This window comes from Coregonus clupeaformis, chromosome 20 (assembly GCF_020615455.1).
Source record: "Coregonus clupeaformis isolate EN_2021a chromosome 20, ASM2061545v1, whole genome shotgun sequence".
Classification (NCBI taxonomy): domain Eukaryota; kingdom Metazoa; phylum Chordata; class Actinopteri; order Salmoniformes; family Salmonidae; genus Coregonus; species Coregonus clupeaformis.
In genome coordinates, this window is record NC_059211.1 from 59,892,125 (window position 1) to 59,910,569 (window position 18,445).

The 18,445-nt window shown below is 43.3% G+C and overlaps 1 protein-coding gene across 15 annotated transcripts in view; it reads right to left on the reverse strand.

The window, feature by feature from the left end:
* LOC121539579 (gephyrin) overlaps window positions 1-9,870 on the reverse strand; it is a 110,472-nt gene extending 100,602 nt beyond the window's left edge. For all 15 annotated transcript variants that reach the window (XM_041848192.2, XM_041848189.2, XM_045205599.1 and 12 more), the window contains exon 1: window positions 9,776-9,870. In XM_041848192.2, the coding sequence (XP_041704126.1) occupies window positions 9,776-9,839 (64 nt within the window). In that variant the 5' untranslated portion in view covers window positions 9,840-9,870. The remainder of the gene's footprint in view (window positions 1-9,775) is intronic.
* Window positions 9,871-18,445: the final 8,575 nt, after the last annotated feature.

Sequence of the window (18,445 nt, forward strand, 5' to 3'; positions counted from 1 at the left end):
TAATGAGGCGCGATTTCGACTGGCATAGAAAATGTGCTAACTCGTCAGGACACTGTTGTTCAGAGGAGCTAGCCAACAACACAGCTAACACAATTACTTCAAACTGAAGCTGGAAAGACTGTAAACTAGCTGCACTTCATTTCATTTTACCCTTTTTCAAATTACATTTCTTTGTATATATCCATAAAAATGATGCCAGCTGATTCATGATTTCGACTGGCTGAGAAACGCTGCCTGCCTGGCGGTCTTGTCCCAACTACAGACACGTTCATTACTATGGGACAGTTAGAGATCGAATTTGAATATTGAAACAATGTTGCAAATGTCAGAGAGACAGACAGCAAGGTCTATACAGATATTTGCTGTTGAAAAGGAAATGTGAGATAATGTCTAGATGCTTTTTTTGTGGAGATCAAGTTTATAAATTGCTTGGCTGCGCTGATGAGACAGTGGATTCCGCAGTCAGATGGAACAGAGTAAATAGGCATTTTAACATCATAGATTTAGCCGGTGGTAACTTGTGGAATAGACACCGGTTGGAATGCGGTTTTAACCAATCAGCATTCAGGATTAGACCCACCTTTGTATAATTGCCAATAAAAAGTTGTTTCCAATATTTTCACTGGAACTCAGTAGCCGGTAACTTACTATAAAATTACAGGATAAAAAATAAAAAAACAGTTAGTGTCATAAGTGCATCTAAACAAGTATCCTATAGATTTAAATGCAATTGCCAGTGAAGCGTGCTAAGTTAATTTGCAGGACGGGCCAAAAAGTACCAAAGTGCATTGCGATTCACAGTAAATATATAGAAAAAGACTACGTACTGTAAAATGACAAAAATGTACTGCCAAATTAACAGCAATGGCTAACAGTGTAGTTTCATGTTTTCACACGTTGAACCACATGAGTTCACATGTGGAAAATCACATGATTTCACACTAAATGTGCAAACTGGTTTTTGGAGCACTTCACGTGACATTTGATATGTGAAATCATGTGAAAACGTAGTTTTGGAACACTTCACGTGACATTTCACATTAATTTCTTTGGGGAGAACAGTTCATGTGACATTTTACATGTGAAATCATGTGAAAACGTGTTTTTGGAACACTTCATGTGACAGTTTACATGTGAAATCTTCTGAAAATGTGTTTTAGGAACACTTCATGTGACATTTCACGTTACATTTTACATGAGAAATCAAGTAAATAATAAAACCATGTGTTTTTGGAAATCATGTGTTTTTGGAACACTTCACATGACATTTCACATGTGCTTTTGGAACACTTCATGTGAATTCAAATGAGCACTACAGCAACACCGCCTAACCAAACAAGGTCTCTTCCTGGTGTACACTTGCATTAAAGGGTAACGACACCTAAAAATCTAAATCGTTAAAATTTTTCCCAAACCTCAAATGGTCTTCTGATGTGGTTTAAACATTGTGAACTTAGAAAAACAACAACATTGGATGTTCTATTAACAAAATGTGATTTTTAGAGCGAAAACCTGAAAAAACTAGGAAAAACGGGAACCTGGAAATATAAAACGGAATTTGGGAAAAAACCTAAACGGAATAAGGCAAAAAATTTAACAGATTGTATAGGGACCTACAGCACAGCACAGGGGCTGGTATGCTAAGCACTCTGGGGAGCTGCAGGCAGAATGTAGAGTAGGCTTGGCGGTATCCAGATTGTCATACATTCATACCGACCTTGTGCCATACCGGGAAATTCAGTAATACTGGCATTGAACACAAGGGGTGCTATTGTCATACCCCACTGATCCTCTGTAATTCGAAGGTTAGCAATGCTAACAAGTACATTTACAATCCAATTGAGAATGCTAACTAAATGCTAACGAGTGCGTGCAAACATTTTATACAGTGTCTGACCTAAAGTATTTGCAGGACAGACGTCCCAGCTCATAACGTTATACAAGTAACTCAAAAATGCTACACACAGGTTGCTGCATGCACAAAACAAATATTAGACAGCAAGGCTCTTGATCCAGGAGGGGATTCTCTGCTGTTACCAAACTTGATTTTGGAAGAAGCTAACCACCCTTTAGCACATTTTAGACAGTTAACTTAATAGTTATAAGATATCTAGCTGGCAAACATTTAGTCGTGAATTACATACCGTAACTAGATCACCATTGAGTGACACAAGGCTCCTGTCTCTCCTTGTTGTGTGCTTGTAAACAAACACCACGTGACTGGGGACTAAAAGTAAGCTTCATAATGACAAATTATCTGACAGGTGAAATGAAGAACGCAATCTTCTTTATCTTTACTTGAAAAGAAGCTACAAATATTCAAATGTATTATTTTAAAAAAACATCAAAAAGGAATAGTTTCAACGATATTGAAAAAACCATCCCGTGGCTATTTCCAAATACCCCGGTATACGATATATACGGTATAATGCCCAAGCCTAATGTAGAACTTATGCATTTCCACTGTGACATAGGTCTTCTAGGCCTAAATGGGAGATAGACCAAGGCACCCAGCAGCCAACACTAGACCAACATTAATCCATAATTCATAGGAGTATGATCTATGAACTTTAATCCAATGACAGGTAGCCTATGAAAATGCCCCGCCAGATGTAAATGAAAACTATAAGAGATGTATTGTTGTATTTAACATTTTATTTAACCTTTATTTAACTAGACAAGTCAGTTAAGAACAAATTCTTATTTACAATGACGGCCTACCCCGGCCAAACCCGGACGACGCTGGGCCAATTGTGTGCCGCCCTATGGGACTCCCAATCACGGCCGGTTGTGATACAGCCTGGAACCGAACCAGGGTCTGTAGTGACGCCTCTAGCACTGAGATGCAGTGCCTTAGACCGCTGTGCCACTCGGGAGCTAGGCACAGAACAAAGCGCTACTATGCTTCTTCAAGAGGCACCTTGATCCTAGTGACTGACCTTAGTGACAAAACAATATCCCATCAGATCCCATTAGACCATGTAAAGTTGATGTAAGTTTGATTTAAGGTTGGTTGACTCCCCGTACAACTGACTGTAGAGTGGGACTTGGCAGAAACTGAGGCCACTCATTGACACAGCTCTGTAATTCCTAAAAGGGTGTCAACATGAGCTTTAGATTGAATTAGCTGCCTACCGGTGTCCACTTCTCCTCAGCCTCCTCTTCTCAGCCAGCCAGGGTTTACAGGGCTTACATTTACAATATCTGATCACAGATCAGCCAAGTGTTTCCTCTGGAAACCCCCCCAGATAAGTTTAATGTATAAGGACTGAGAAGCTCAGTTCGTGACTTTTTAAAAAGGTAATTCTACTCCAAAATGAATTTAACTAAAATGATGCTGACACCATCTAAAATAAAATGTCCACCTCCAGAAATGAGCCCAATAACATATTGGTAAAATTATTTGTTACAATTATTTTCAAACATTGGACCATGCATGTAGCCTATGCATGGTCCATATTATCAGGTATGCTATTAGCAATTATCATCTGTAGCCCAACTGATGCAGCATAGTGGCTATAAGATAAATAGGCTGAATCATAGGGTTGCCTATCTGCATTTACCCTATTGGGTTCATCATTATCTAGATCTAAATGTGATATTTTAACTAGTTAGCATCCTTTTATGTCCCAAAAACCTTGCATAAACACAGTGATGTAGGCCTACCTATTAGGGCAACAGGCAGGGGGTAACATGGGCCCCGTGTAGCTCTGTTGGTAGAGCATGGCGCTTGCAATGCCAGGGTTGTGGGTTCGATTCCCACGGGGGGCCAGTATGAAAAAACAAACAAACAAAAAAACAATGTATGCACTCACTAACTGTAAGTCGCTCTGGATAAGAGCGTCTGCTAAATGACTAAAAAATAAATGACACGCCCCTTGCCTGTACTTCTCACAGAAACCACTATTTTTTTCTCCCACTTTCCCTGGTTGCCACTACTCTTGCTCAACTAAACATGTAATCTGTCTTATCACAATTTAAGTCACTCAATACAAATTATTTTGAGGTAAAGTTGTGTTTTACCCCAAGTTACCCTCTGTTACATTTAGCCCTACTCTCCCCTATGCACTGATGGTGAATTGCGGAGCAGTACTGTGCTTAACCATGACACTACTAAAAACTCTGGGTTTAAAATGGTGCAGTTCGCACATATTTAGGAGTTTAGAAATAAATAAAGTAGGAATGGAATGCTGGGAACCTTCTCTTTTTAACAAAGGCGATTAAAACTGCTATTTTCCCCGCGATTGCAAGAATTGTTGTGCATTGATTGCTTGTCAGAATGCAGGTTTCCCTCCCTATGGCACTCGTAACTTGAATGCACCTCGAGAGGAATGTTTCTCTCTCATAGAACACACAACAACAAGCTGACTAGGTAAATAGACTATTCTACTATGGGGTTGTCTGATTGTTCTAATTATTACTCGTTTTGTTTGCTAAGAAAAAGTAAATGTGGACTGTACTAGCATCGTCAAAGTGCGCCTTGACAGAAATATTTGTTTATGTTTAATATTTTTTGGGCATGGTGGCAATGATTTTCCTGTGGCGCAGCGCCAATTAAATGAGTGCAGCGGAAACACTGGATCAGCCAACAAGGGCTTTAGAGAGATGTTACACAGTTATCACAGATCTGTGGAGTGTTGAGTGTCCAAAGAGACAAGACGCCACAGAGGTGTCAACAGTCAACATGTTCCCTTACCTCATCAACGCTAACTTCTTTCATTGCTGGCAGACAGACTTGAGTTGGTTGTTCAAGGTCATTTGTCTAATACGTTTCAAAAGGCTTATAGTCTTTGTAAAAGGTTGAACACAGACAACCCTTCTGCTCTTTTCACAAATAGGAGATATGGTGATTTCAACAAGGGACACGCAACGGAGGCTGTTTTGCAAAGGCAAGGGAGAGAGAGAAAGCAGAGACTGAGTATGTAGCCTTGCCTTGCATGGTGTAGCATTAACAGCGTGGTTGTGATCAGTGCTTTGAACAGCACAGAGACAGGGGCTGTCAGGCAGACGCTCTACTCTACTCTGCTCGCCCTGAAATAATCTTTGATGCCAGCCGCAGCTCCTTTGAATGCAACTTTGGAAACCAAAAGAAGAAAACAACTTTTTTGAAAGGTATTTCGTTTCTGTTTCTCACCCCAAGTTCGTTTTTTTGTTTGTTTATCAAAGATAATATCGTCACAACATTTTAAATACCTCACCGACACACTGCAGGACTACTATAGGAGGCTAGACAAAAAAGGTGACATGCAGATCAGCAGGACAGTCAAACAGACAGACAGCACAATTGCAAAGTCCCATCACACATCTCCCTAACCAACATAAATGAAGCACACCACACAGCTCAGCTTAAACACACACACACACCTGCGAGGAAAATACCATAGCTGCCTCTAGACACACACAGGCACACACACATCTGACAAGGTCCACTATCATAGCTGCCAGGCCACTATGCACACAGCAGGAGGGTGAACAGGAGTAGTGGTTTCACTAAAACACAGGACCTGTCTCTCTCTGGCACATAAACAGACTGATAATGTACTGACTGGCTGGTAGGATAGGATATATGGTACTTTTATCTGCCCAATACATACTGACAGTCCTAATGACACACACACACGCACACACACACACGGGCTTACCCCACAAACAAACACTTCATAATAATAAATCAGTCATAGTAAACTCTTATTTGAAAACACAGGCCTACTGTATCTGTCTAATTGAGAACATACAGTTGTCTAATATTGGTCCAGACTGATACACTAACTTCAGAAGCCCCTGCCCACCATAGACGGTATATATAAAGCTGCCCACAAACACAATTCTGTTGGGCTCAGTTTGCCTGTTATAGAAAGGGAGAGAAAATGTGTAGTCTGCCACAGAAGTGAGATCTCCCAATGAACCCTTCCATTGACATTTTTAAGTGAGAGGCTTCACAGAGAGAATCTTTATTTGAGGAAAGACCATACAGCAGAGGAGACAGGACAGACAGAATTTCATGTTGGGGGAAAATAGCCCTTTCAGCTTAAAGCTTGTGTTAACCTTTTCAACTAGGCCCATCTCTAGACACTATCATAATCATTCACAATAATCAACAGTAAAATACTGAAAGTAGTAGTCAAAGTGGTAACCATCTTAGTTTTTTTTATTTGCAAACAAAATCCACAACCTAATAGAGCGTAATAACTGGTGGACTCTGGACTGGCTGAAGGTCAAAGGTAACATACAGTGAGGGAAAAAAGTATTTGATCCCCTGCTGATTTTGTATGTTTGCCCACTGACAAATACATTATCAGTCTATCATTTTAATGGTAGGTTTATTTGAACAGTGAGAGACAGAATAACAACAACAAAATCCAGAAAAATGCATGTCAAAATGTTATAAATTGATTTGCATTTTAATGAGGACAATAAGTATTTGACCCCTTTGCAAAACATTACTTAGTACTTGGTGGAAAAACCCTTGTTGGCAATCAGAGAGGTCAGACGTTTCTTGTAGTTGGCCACCAGGTTTGCACACATCTCAGGAGGGATTTTGTCCCACTCCTCTTTGCAGATCTTCTCCAAGTCATTAAGGTTTCGAGGCTGACGTTTGGCAACTCGAACCTTCAGCTCCCTCCACAGATTTTCTATGGGATTAAGGTCTGCAGACTGGCTAGGCCACTCCAGGACCTTAATGTGCTTCTTCTTGAGCCACTCCTTTGTTGCCTTGGCCGTGTGTTTGGGTCATTGTCATGCTGGAATACCCATCCACGACCCATTTTCAATGCCCTGGCTGAGGGGAGGATCTCACCCAAGATTTGACGGTACATGGCCCCGTCCATCGTCCCTTTGATGCGGTGAAGTTGTCCTGTCCTTTTAGCAGAAAAACACCCCCAAAGCATAATGTTTCCACCTCCATGTTTGACGGTGGGGATGGTGTTCTTGGGGTCATAGGCAGCATTCCTCCTCCTCCAAACACGGCGAGTTGAGTTGATGCCAAAGAGCTCCATTTTGGTCTCATCTGATCACAACACTTTCACCCAGTTCTCCTCTGAATCATTCAGATGTTCATTGGCAAACTTCAGACGGGCATGTATATGTGCTTTCTTGAGCAGGGGGACCTTGCGGGCACTGCAGGATTTCAGTCCTTCACGGCGTAGTGTGTTACCAATTGTTTTCTTGGTGACTATGGTCCCAGCTGCCTTGAGATCATTGACAAGATCCTCCCGTGTAGTTCTGGGCTGATTCCTCACCGTTCTCATGATCATTGCAACTCCACGAGGTGAGATCTTGCATGGAGCCCCAGGCAGAGGGAGATTGACAGTTATTTTGTGTTTCTTCCGTTTGCGAATAATCGCACCAATTGTTGTCACCTTCTTACCAAGCTGCTTGGCGATGGTCTTGTAGCCCATTCCAGCCTTGTGTAGGTCTACAATCTTGTCCCTGACATCCTTGGAGAGCTCTTTGGTCTTGGCCACGGTGGAGAGTTTGGAATCTGATTGATTGATCGCTTCTGTGGACAGGTGTCTTTTATACAGGTAACAAGCTGAGATTAGGAGCACTCCCTTTAAGAGTGACCTCCTAATCTCAGCTCGTTACCTGTATAAAAGGCACCTGGGAGCCAGAAATCTTTCTGATTGAGAGGGGTTCAAATACTTATTTCCCTCATTAAAATGCTAATCAATTTATAACATTTTTGACATGCGTTTTTCTGGATTTTTTTGTTGTTATTCTGTCTCTCACCGTTCAAATAAACCTACCATTAAAATTATAGACTGATCATTTCTTTGTCAGTGGGAAAACGTACAAAATCAGCAGGGGATCAAATACTTTTTTCCCTCACTGTAAATGTATTTGCTTATTTTTAGACATATTGTTTGGAACAGTATACAGTACTCTTCCAACACAACATTTCCAGAGTGGGCTCCCTGGTACTTTTAATGATATTACCCATGTTATACATAGAAATGGACGTTATAAGTAATTAACCAATCACAACCTTCCTTTAGAATCGCACATTCAGCAAATTTATCAGCAGAGGGAGTTCCCTTTAAATCCATTTTCCAATTCACTGTGTTGGTAGTGGTCATAAAATTGATAAAAACTTCAGAATTAGCAGACAGCCCACTCTGGAAATGTTATGTACTTGTCTAGTGTATTGTTCCAAACAATATGTCTTCAAATGAACAAAATCAAAAAGGGTACTTTTGATGTTGAATAAATTAATGTGAACATTTGTATTTCAAAATCTAGACATAGGTCTATTCCATATGATAGAGCACACTTATAAGGAGTAGGCTATAATGACACCAGGATGTCTGTATCATGTACAGTTAACAGATCATAGGGTCTTACAGGAGCCCACTTTCGTCATGATTTTCTCCAACATGGTTTGTTTTACAAATGTAAAAAGCATTTCAAACCTCCTTCTCTCAGTGAAATTTCTATGTGAGAATTGCCAGAACAAACTGAGATATACAAAATATGTTCCGCTCCAGCTGGCATGGAATCGCCCTGTAAATGTACATGTCATTGGGAAAACCCCTATGCCCCACCCAACCTATCACAATCTAACAATTCCAGAGATATTGTTCGAACAAACCGCTGCACATACATTTCAGTTGAACGCATTCAGTTGTGCAACTGACTAGGTATCAATTCCCCCCGCCCCCCAACGCCCCATTTCAGAACCACATTTCAATGAACAGCGCCTACCCCGAAACTAGGGGGCGGGGTGGGGTACTCGTGTGTGATAGCAATCTAACTACTGCGGAGGATCTATGTCAAAACAGTGTGTGTGTGTGTGTGTGTGTGTGTGTGTACTTATGTGCACAGAGGCAGCGGAATGCCAATATTGACCGACGGAGTCATCGTTAAGCTATTATTCTTGCCATAAAAAAAGGGTCCGGTGAGTGGGACAGGGATAGCAAGCCCAAACTCAGTAGCCAGAGGCTTGCCTTGAATTTAAAAGAAAACACGATTATTCTCCACAGCTAGCTATAGGGACTACAGCTGCAACAAAATACAGCTCAATTTATCATGCATCCAAATAAAATGTATTTCAACAGTCATCTGTATTGGCTGGCCTATATATAACTAGCAATCTGAATAAATCCGACAGAAAATTAAAATGACACGCTCGAGTACAAAATTACATCGCAAGCGTCCCACACTAAAAACGAGCCAATCTATCTGATATAATTGCCTATTTTCCAAATTAATAACAATACTAACTTAGTAAGCAACATCAATTAATTCGGTAACAGTATAGCTTAGCAATCATGCTGAAAATAAGCTAATGTGAGAATTTATTCTCATTAATTCAGTTCTCATATTCGAGTCGGTGACACTGACAGAATCTGGCTCTTGCTGCTATGCTTTGCCAGGCTAGCTGCAGCTTGCGTACAAGACATGAATTATTCAAATCACAAAACTGTTTTCTACACAGCGAGAAAATGCTGCAAGTTACATCTTCATGAACATATCTTGTATTTTGCGTTTTAAAAAAACATTGAAAGGGTGCAAATGACAGAAAAATATACAGAGGCAAACATCTGTAAATTACTAGCAGTATAGGAGTCGAGGAATACGGTCAAGCAGTAACGTTACATTAGCGAGTTAACGTTAACCGTTTGACAGGCTCGAGAAGCCGATGCAAGACAGCCACAACTCATCTAGCTAGCTGGCCACAACCCGGTGGAGAGCAAGACAGTACGGATAATCACATAAAATGAACACACAAAGGTAGCCGGAGATGGCATCAAACGATTTAGATATATTTAGAAATTACCCGTTAGAATTCCGACTCGAATTTGGTGGTCGTGGTTGGTTAAAATCATCCCTTCCGACGCCATGTTTACCACCGCTCTCGCCCGCACTGAGGATCCAGAGAGAATCGATAGCAGAGCGCATCGAACGCGGGGAGGAGGGATGAAGAATATATGGGGTTTCCACTAGTTACTACAGCCACAAAGTCAGAAATAGCTATATTGTAAAAATTCATTAAAAACAAAAATTTGATTTTTTGTCTTAAATTAAGGTTAGGGTTAGGTATAAGGTTAGCAGTGTGGTTAAGGTTAGGGTTAAGATTAGGGTTAGGTTTAAAAACCAATTTTGAGAAGGAAATGTGTATAAATGGGCGGGGTTTATGACTTTGTGACTGTGGTAACTAGTGACGACCGAGCTAACCAGGCAGGAGAAGCCGAGCTCAGACCATGCAGAAACACGATGTTCATAGACACGTTTATATTTAGAATTAACCCACACTTCTTTACTGTGCGTGGGCGATCAGAAATTAGTGTAAATATATAGTATATGCATGCATTTTTGCGGAAACCCTTACAAGTAGGCTGTATCCGAAATGGGAGGTGCTTACAGGTCTAATGCACATAATTAATTGTCTTAGTGGTCTCCTCCCTGTGAGTGTACTACTGTTTCTTCCAAGAGGCCTGTGATTTTATGGCACAGGTGGTAGGTAGCAGCAGAGTTACTGTGAGAGTACTACTCTTTCTTCAAAGCTAGCCAGTGGTGGAAAAAGTACCCTATTGACATACTTGAGTAAAAGTAAAGATACCTTAATAGAAAATGACTCAAGTAAAAGTGAAAGTCACCCAGTAAAATACTACTTGAGTAAAAGTCTAAAAGTATTTGGTTTTAAATATACTTAAGTATCAAAAGTAAAAGTAAAAGTATAATCATTTCAAATTCCTTATATTAAGCAAACCAGATAGCACCATTTTCTTGTTTTTTAAATTTACAGATAGCCAGGGGAATGTTCCAACACTCAGACATCATTTACAAACGAAGCATGTGTTTAGTGAGTCCGCCAGATCAGAGACAGTAGGGATGACCAGGGATGTTCTCTTGATAAATGTGTGAATTAGACAATTTTCCTGTCCTGCTAAGCATTGAAAATGTAACGAGTACTTTTGGATGTCAGGGAAAATGTATGGAGTAAAAAGTACATTATTTTCTTTAGGAATGTAGTGAAGTAAAAGTAAAAGTAATCAAAAATATAAATAGTTGAGTAAAGTACAGATACCCAAAAAACTACTTAAGTAGTACTTAAAAGTATTTTTATTTAAGTACTTTACACCACTGCAGCTAGCTACAACGAGTGTACTACTGTGTACTACTGTTTCTCTGTTGTGTAGTGGTACCTGGAGAAATGGGTATAGCCTACTCTATTTTGCCAACAATTTCCCCAACGGCCCACCTAGCGAAGGAAAGGTGCCCTGTGTGAAAAATGCTCTGTTTCCCTATAGTTTTTTCAGGTTTTCCCTGTCAAAATCATTATTTATTTTTTATAGCAAAACAACAAAAATTGCGCACCTAGCAAGTTTTGGCTAGCTGTGTTTCTGTACTGTACAACAATGTAGGCCTACAGTGTACATGTGATGGCAGAGTTTGCCAAACAAATGCCCTCCCAATTGATACAAATCATCATGATATAATTCTGCCAGGTAGGCCTACTTTGCAGTCAACATTTAATTGGCAAGGTTTTTTGGGAAAGCCTTTAGAAATGTTCATTCAAACAGTGCATGATGACTGAATTGCGCATGGCAAAGATTCAACCACGACTTCGGACAAAACTTTTGCAATACCTTGTTTTCATACCCATTGTTGCCTTTTAGTTAGCATTTACTGGTAAACTCTTAGAAAAAAGCTGTTATCTAGAACCAAAAAGGCTTCTTCGGGCTGTCCCCATAGGAGAACCCTTTGAAGAACATAGAGATCCTATTAAATTAATAGAGGGACTATCTCATAAACCCTAAAAGTTCCATAATGGGGCGAAAATGGCAGCCATCTTGGTCAGGGAGAAATCCCAAAACCAGTCTAATTGAAATTAATGGTAGTAAATAATAATAATTGGTCATTTAGCAGACGCTCTTATCCAGAGCGACTTACAGGAGCAATTAGGGTTAAGTGCCTTGCTCAAGGGCACATCGACAGATTTTTCACCTAGTCGGCTCGGGGATTAGAACCAGCGACCTTTCGGTTACTGGCACAACGCTCTTAACCACTAAGCTACCTGCCGCCGTGGTAGTAGAGGCATAGGCGATGCATTTCCTGCTTTTACTTATTCAGGAAAATAAAAGGCATGTGATGTATAAAAATTGCGTAATGGAATTATAGTCAACCTTAACTATTGTCATATAATTAATTATATATAGTTTATATGGGTTTTATACCAATGTTCTGTATAATAGCCTCAAATATATGTAAACAGACCATAAATGTCTTAGATTTTGTTTTCTTGGAAAGCTGTGAGTGCTATTATATGATACAATATCAGTACTTTTTGCATTTATAACTTGTCTAAGTCCTATCATCAACTGATTTGAGCCAGTGTATTGTATGTGGATTGACTGCATTGTTTGAATTGAGTGTTAGCACATTGGCAGTTAATTTGAAAAATTACTGGAATCATTCCTCTAAAACTGTCTGGCTAGCTAGCTAAGATACATACAGTGCAGATACATTTGTCACATTCATTGTTTTACACAATATCTTATCACAGCACTGACAAACCATGGTTGGCCAACTCCCTGACCAACATGGCTGACCTTTGGACCATAATAAGAAGGTTAAAATCCATTCTAGTATTCTAATTACTAATTTTATGTTGAAGAACCCTTTTTGGTTCCAGGTAGAAGAACCCTTTTGGGTTCGTTGTAGAAACCTTTCCAAAGAGGGTTCTACATGGAACCCAAAAGAGTTCTACCTGGAACCAAAAAGGGTTCTACCTGTAACCAAAAGAGCTTCTCCTATGGGGACAGCGGCAGAACCCTTTTGGAACCCTTTTTTCTAATATTGTAGATATCAGAAGTTGACATTTCTTTCCTACTTACCCGACCGGCTACCAATGTTGTTCTTCTGTGAGCTGCTCCATGAGACAACCAGTTGAGAGCTGCTGGCTCTGGCTGCCTGACAGATGATATTCCGCTGAAACTATGATATGTGTGCAGCTCACATGAATATATTTCACGTGCTTTGCATTTGTGTAGGCTACTTTGTGCATGATTTCTCTGCGTATAGTCCCTACTCCACCACTTCTGTTTTTAGCGCGGCTCCAGATGCCCACCTTCTATTGGTGGCAGCAGTGGGATAGTCCCCATAGTCTCTTGGGCATTTTTTGTGTGCAGGTTATCTTCTAAGATTGCTAAATAATAATAAAAACAAAATACTTTTACCATTATTACCATTTTATTCCATGCTGTACTATAAAGTGCTACCCCGCCCATATAATAGGATCAACAGACTCTCAGAAAAAAAATACAGCCATTAGTATGAACTCCTTGATGCTGCTGCCCCAACAGAGGTCATCCAAGAGTACTTGGTAACCTGATTACAAATCAGAACAGTCATGGTGGCTGTTCCTGTTAAGGCTCAAGATCAACAGAGGGGACTAATGTAGACTTTCTGGAGAGAAGCAAGGGTCTTCGGGTCCTGCTATCTTTCTCTCTCTCTCTCTCTCTCTCTCTCTCTCTCTCTCTCTCTCTCTCTCTCTCTCTCTCTCTCTCTCTCTCTCTCTCTCTCTCTCTCTCTCTCTCTCATACACAAACACACAGAAACAGAGACGTGTGCATGGGCACACACACACAATGTTTAGAGCCTGCCCAGAAACAGGGCATTATCATTCAGTTTGACCAGCCAGACATATTCCCCGGTTCACAAGAACAAGGCGATCTCTAGTCTTTGAAGTCACTATGCAACTTAAATAATAATTTCTTTGATGTGCCAAATATGTCCCTAGTTTGTTGCCGTAGAGAGATGAAACATGGGGCGTTACAGGGTCAATATGTACTTGTATGTGTTATAGTAAAAAATGTTATGACAGGACCATGGATATAGATATAGATAGACATATGGTATAGACATAGATAACCATTGACATTTTGGTGTGTTGCTGTATTTGCTCCTCTATCTAAAAGCTCCCTTCCCCCTTCTCTTTCAGTATTGGAACAACACAATGTTTGCTCACCCACAGCCCCAGATTCCAAACGGTAGTTTAGTTTACTGTAGCCCAGGGCCAGGCTCCTAATGTTAAAGTTGACCTTTGTGATAAAACCATTGTCAAAAATGTAATGTGCTTTTACGTGTCTTTACTGTACATGTCCCACCTCACTAATGAATTGCTATTAAATGTGACCATGGACTGGAGAAATAAAACAATATCCTAAATAATGGTTTATCCTATAAGCTACAGTAGAGGTGGGTACGCCTATGGCAGGTCCATATGTAGTAGGACTGACCATATGGGACTCTATCTATACTCAGGGAAACCCAGAAGCACTGAAGCCTATCTGCATAATTATCACCAGTGGAATACTACTGTATATTATGGGGTGTAAAATATAAAAGCAGTGTGCCAGTAAAGGGTCTCCCAATACACATACATGGCTCCTTACTTCACCCCTCTATTAGACCAAAATATAGTCTGCTTCCCAAATGGCACCCTATTCCCTATAATATAGTGCACTACTTTTGACCTGGGCCCATAGTAGAAGTGCACTACATAGGGAATATGGTACCATTTGAGGGCACAAATTGCTGTATCGTATTGTCCTCATCTTTACAGTGTCCACGTCTCTCTAGTTTCTCATCACTATACGTACTGAACCGCTTCAAATATTCAGTTGTTGGACTAATTGGAACACCTGTCTGTTATGTCTTTCAAGGTGGGGGAACATCAAAGGGATATTGAACAGTGTTGAGAGAGTGCAGGTTGAATTCTGATCAGCCACAGCCATACAGTAACAAAGTCCATTTGTCTAACCTAAAGGATTTACTACAGAATAAAATAAACTCTTTCATGAATCAAAGATCACACAGTCTTAACACTTGAAACCTATGTAGAGTTGAGAGATCAAAGGCCAGATTTTACATCACAAGGTTTTCACACCTATTAACCAGTCCTGTGCCAGAAGACCACACTTTCCTCACATGGCAACCATGCAAATCTCTCAGCATGTGGCCCTGACCACCACTCATATGTTAATATATACCTCACTTTGAAACCCCAGACTGAAATACCTTTATTCACACAAATTCCTCAAGAGTTGAGGTATAAATTAACATGTCTCCAGCTGTTTTGTCACGACTTCCTCTGAAGCTGCCTCCCCTCCTTGTTCGGGCAGGCTTCGGCGTACGTCGTCACCGGCCTTCTAGCCACTGCCGCTCCATATCTCATCATTCCATTTGTCTTGTCTTGTCAATTACACACACCTGGTTCATATTCCCCTCATTAGTACAAGTGTATAAGTGTTGCCTCTGCCCCCTTGTCCTTGTGGGTGATTGTTTCAAGTGAGATGAGTGTAGCTCGGTGGAGCTACCTGTACTTTGTATTGCCGGGGTATATTTTCCCCATGTGCCTGTATTTGTTCCAGTGGGCCTGTTTTGCGCACTGGACTGTTGACGCTATCCAGCGTAACTGTGTACTACGGAATAAACTCTATATTCTGTGATTTACCCTCCTGCGCCTGACTCCTTCAAATCACACTCTCACAGAATCACCCACCCGCTATGGAGTCAGCGGGAGAGGAGCACATGCCTGGAGTCGTAGCACGGGTCCAGGAGCATTCAACGATGCTAGCCAGCTTGGGAGAAGCGATGGATCGGGTTCTTCAGGTCGTCCAATGCCTGGAGAGGAGAGGACCCGATCTGTCGAGACCAGCTGGGCAACCGGATCCAGCCACCCACACCCCAGCACCCAGAGGGATCCATATATCCCAACCACGGGAGTTCGACGGGGCAGCTGCTCTCTGCCAAGGATTCCTCCTCCAACTGGAGCTCTACTTCTCCAGCATCAGGCCGGCCCCATCGGAGCGGGAGAAGGTTTCCGCCCTCGTCTCCTGCCTCTCGGGGAAAGCCCTGGAGTGGGCCAATGCGGTCTGGAACGAAGGAGGAGCCGCGTTGGACAACTACGGGGAGTTCGCTCACCTCTTTCGGGCTGTCTTCGATCACCCACCCGAAGGTCGAGAGGCGGGCGAGCGGCTGGTCCACCTGAGGCAGGGGACGAGGACTGCGCAGGACTTCGCCTTGGAGTTTTGGACTCTAGCAGCTGGGTCCGGGTGGAACGAGCAGGCCCTTATCGACCACCTCCGGGGCCATCTGCGGGAGGACGTCCGAAGGGAGCTAGCCTGCCGGAACACCATGTTGTCCTTCACGCAACTGGTGGACATGGCCATCCGTTTGGACAACCTGCTGGCAGTAAGAGGACGTCCTGGAGGGGGTCTGCCCCTTCCCACCCCAGCTGCCTTGGATCCCGAGCTGATGGAGCTGGGTGGAACCGCAATCCGAGAGAGCGGAGGACGAAAGCGCCAGTGTCACTCTGGTGGCACGAAGGGACATTACACCGCACGTTGTCGTCAGCATTCTTTTGGGTCTGGAGGCGGCAGGCAAGGCACTTTCGCATCACCCCAGGTATCGAACACCCACACTTGTTCAGAGCCCTCTGCTGCGCACTGTACCCTACCCATCTACTTTCCTAATCACATGGTAGTTTCCTAGTGTAAGGCACTAGTCGATTCAGGCGCAGCTGGTATCTTTATGGACAGGGCATTCTCACACAGTCTAGGTATTTCATTGGTTCCCCTATTCATTCCACTCCCCATCAGAGCACTTGATAGTCGACCATTAGGGTCCGGGTTTGTTAAGGAAGTTACAGCACCAGTCACCATGATTACCCATGAGACTCATTGCGAGCAAGTCACTTTTTTTATTATTGAGTCTCCTGCTTTCCCTGTGGTATTAGGTATCCCTTGGTTAGCACTCCACAACCCCACCTTCTCATGGCCGCAGAGGGTTCTCACAGGGTGGTCGCAAGAGTGTCAGGTAGGTGTCTAGGTGTTTCCGTTGGTGCAACAACGGTGGAAAGTCCAGACAGTACCTCCACCGTGCGCATTCCCCCCGAATACCTCGATTTGGCGCACGCGTTTTGCAAAACGCAGGCGACCAAGTTACCACCTCATCGGGCGGGGGATTGCACGATAAACCTCCGGGTAAACGCTGTGCCTCCCAGGAGTCATGTGTATCCCCTGTCACAGGCTGAAATGGAGGCTATGGAAACATACGTCACCGAGTCCCTGCGCCAGGGGTATATACGTCCCTCCACTTCACCCGCCTCCTCAAGTTTCTTTTTGTGAAGAAGAAAGATGGCGGTCTGCGCCCTTGCATTGATTATCGACCACTGAACAAGGAAAAGATGCGCATTCACCTCAGCCCCGGTACTGGCCCATCCCGATCCATCACTACCGTTCGTAGTGGAGGTGGATGCGTCCGAGTTAGGGATAGGCGCTGTCCTATCTCAACGCTTGGGCACGCCACCCAAGCTCTGCCCCTGTGCCTTCTTCTCTAAGAAGCTCAGCCCGGCGGAGCAGAACTACGACGTTGGTGATCGGGAGCTGTTGGCTGTTGTCCGAGCCCTGACCGTGTGGAGGCATTGGCTTGAAGGGGCGAAACACCCTTTCCTCGTCTGGACAGACCACCGTAACCTGGAGTACATCCGGTCAGCGAGGAGGCTGAATCCTCGCCAGGCCATGTGGGCCCTATTCTTCACCCGGTTAGATTTTACACTGTCATACATTCCGGGTACGAAGAACGTGAAGGCAGACGCACTGTCATGGCTGTATGACACAGAGGAGAGGCCCAGAGACAACACCCCCATACTCCCGGCCTGCTGCATTGTGGCACCGGTAGTATGGGCGATGGACGCGGATTTAGAGCAGGCGTTACGCACAGAGCCATCTCCACCTCAATGTCCAGCTGGGCTGCAGTACATGCCTGCTCTTATCCATGATTGTCTGATCTACTGGGCATACACGTCACCCTCCTCTGGTCACCCAGGTATCGGTCATACAGTGCGCTGCCTGACCGGAAAGTACTGGTGGCCTACCTTGGCTAAGGACGTGAGGGTGTATGTCTCCTCCTGCTCGGTGTGCGCCCAGAGTCCTACTGCCAGGACCGGCCAGGGGAGTGGTCGGTGTTCTTGCCATGGTCCGAAAATGCCCAGAACTCTCTCCGTCACTCCTCCACTAACCTGACGACATTCCAATGTATGTTAGGTTACCAACCGGTTCTGGCATCGTGGACGCTGCCCACGTCCACCTCCTGCACGCCGTGCGTCGTCAGAAGGCCAACGCTGACCGCCACCGCAGTGAGGCCCCAGTCTTCGTTCCGGGTCTGGTTCTCGACCCGGAATCTGCCGATCCGCCTGCCCTGCCGGAAGCTGAGCCTGCGGTTTGTGGGGCCGTTCAAAGTCCTGAAGAGAATCAACGAGGTTACCTATAGGTTAATACTCCCCCCCTGATTACCGTATTAACCCCTCGTTTCATGTGTCTCTCCTCAGGCCGGTGGTGGCTGGTCCGCTCCAGGAGTCTGAGGTGCGGGAGGTCCCTCCGGCGTACTCCGTCCGTTCCATCCTGGATTCGAGGCGTTGGGTGGAGGGCCTTCAGTACCT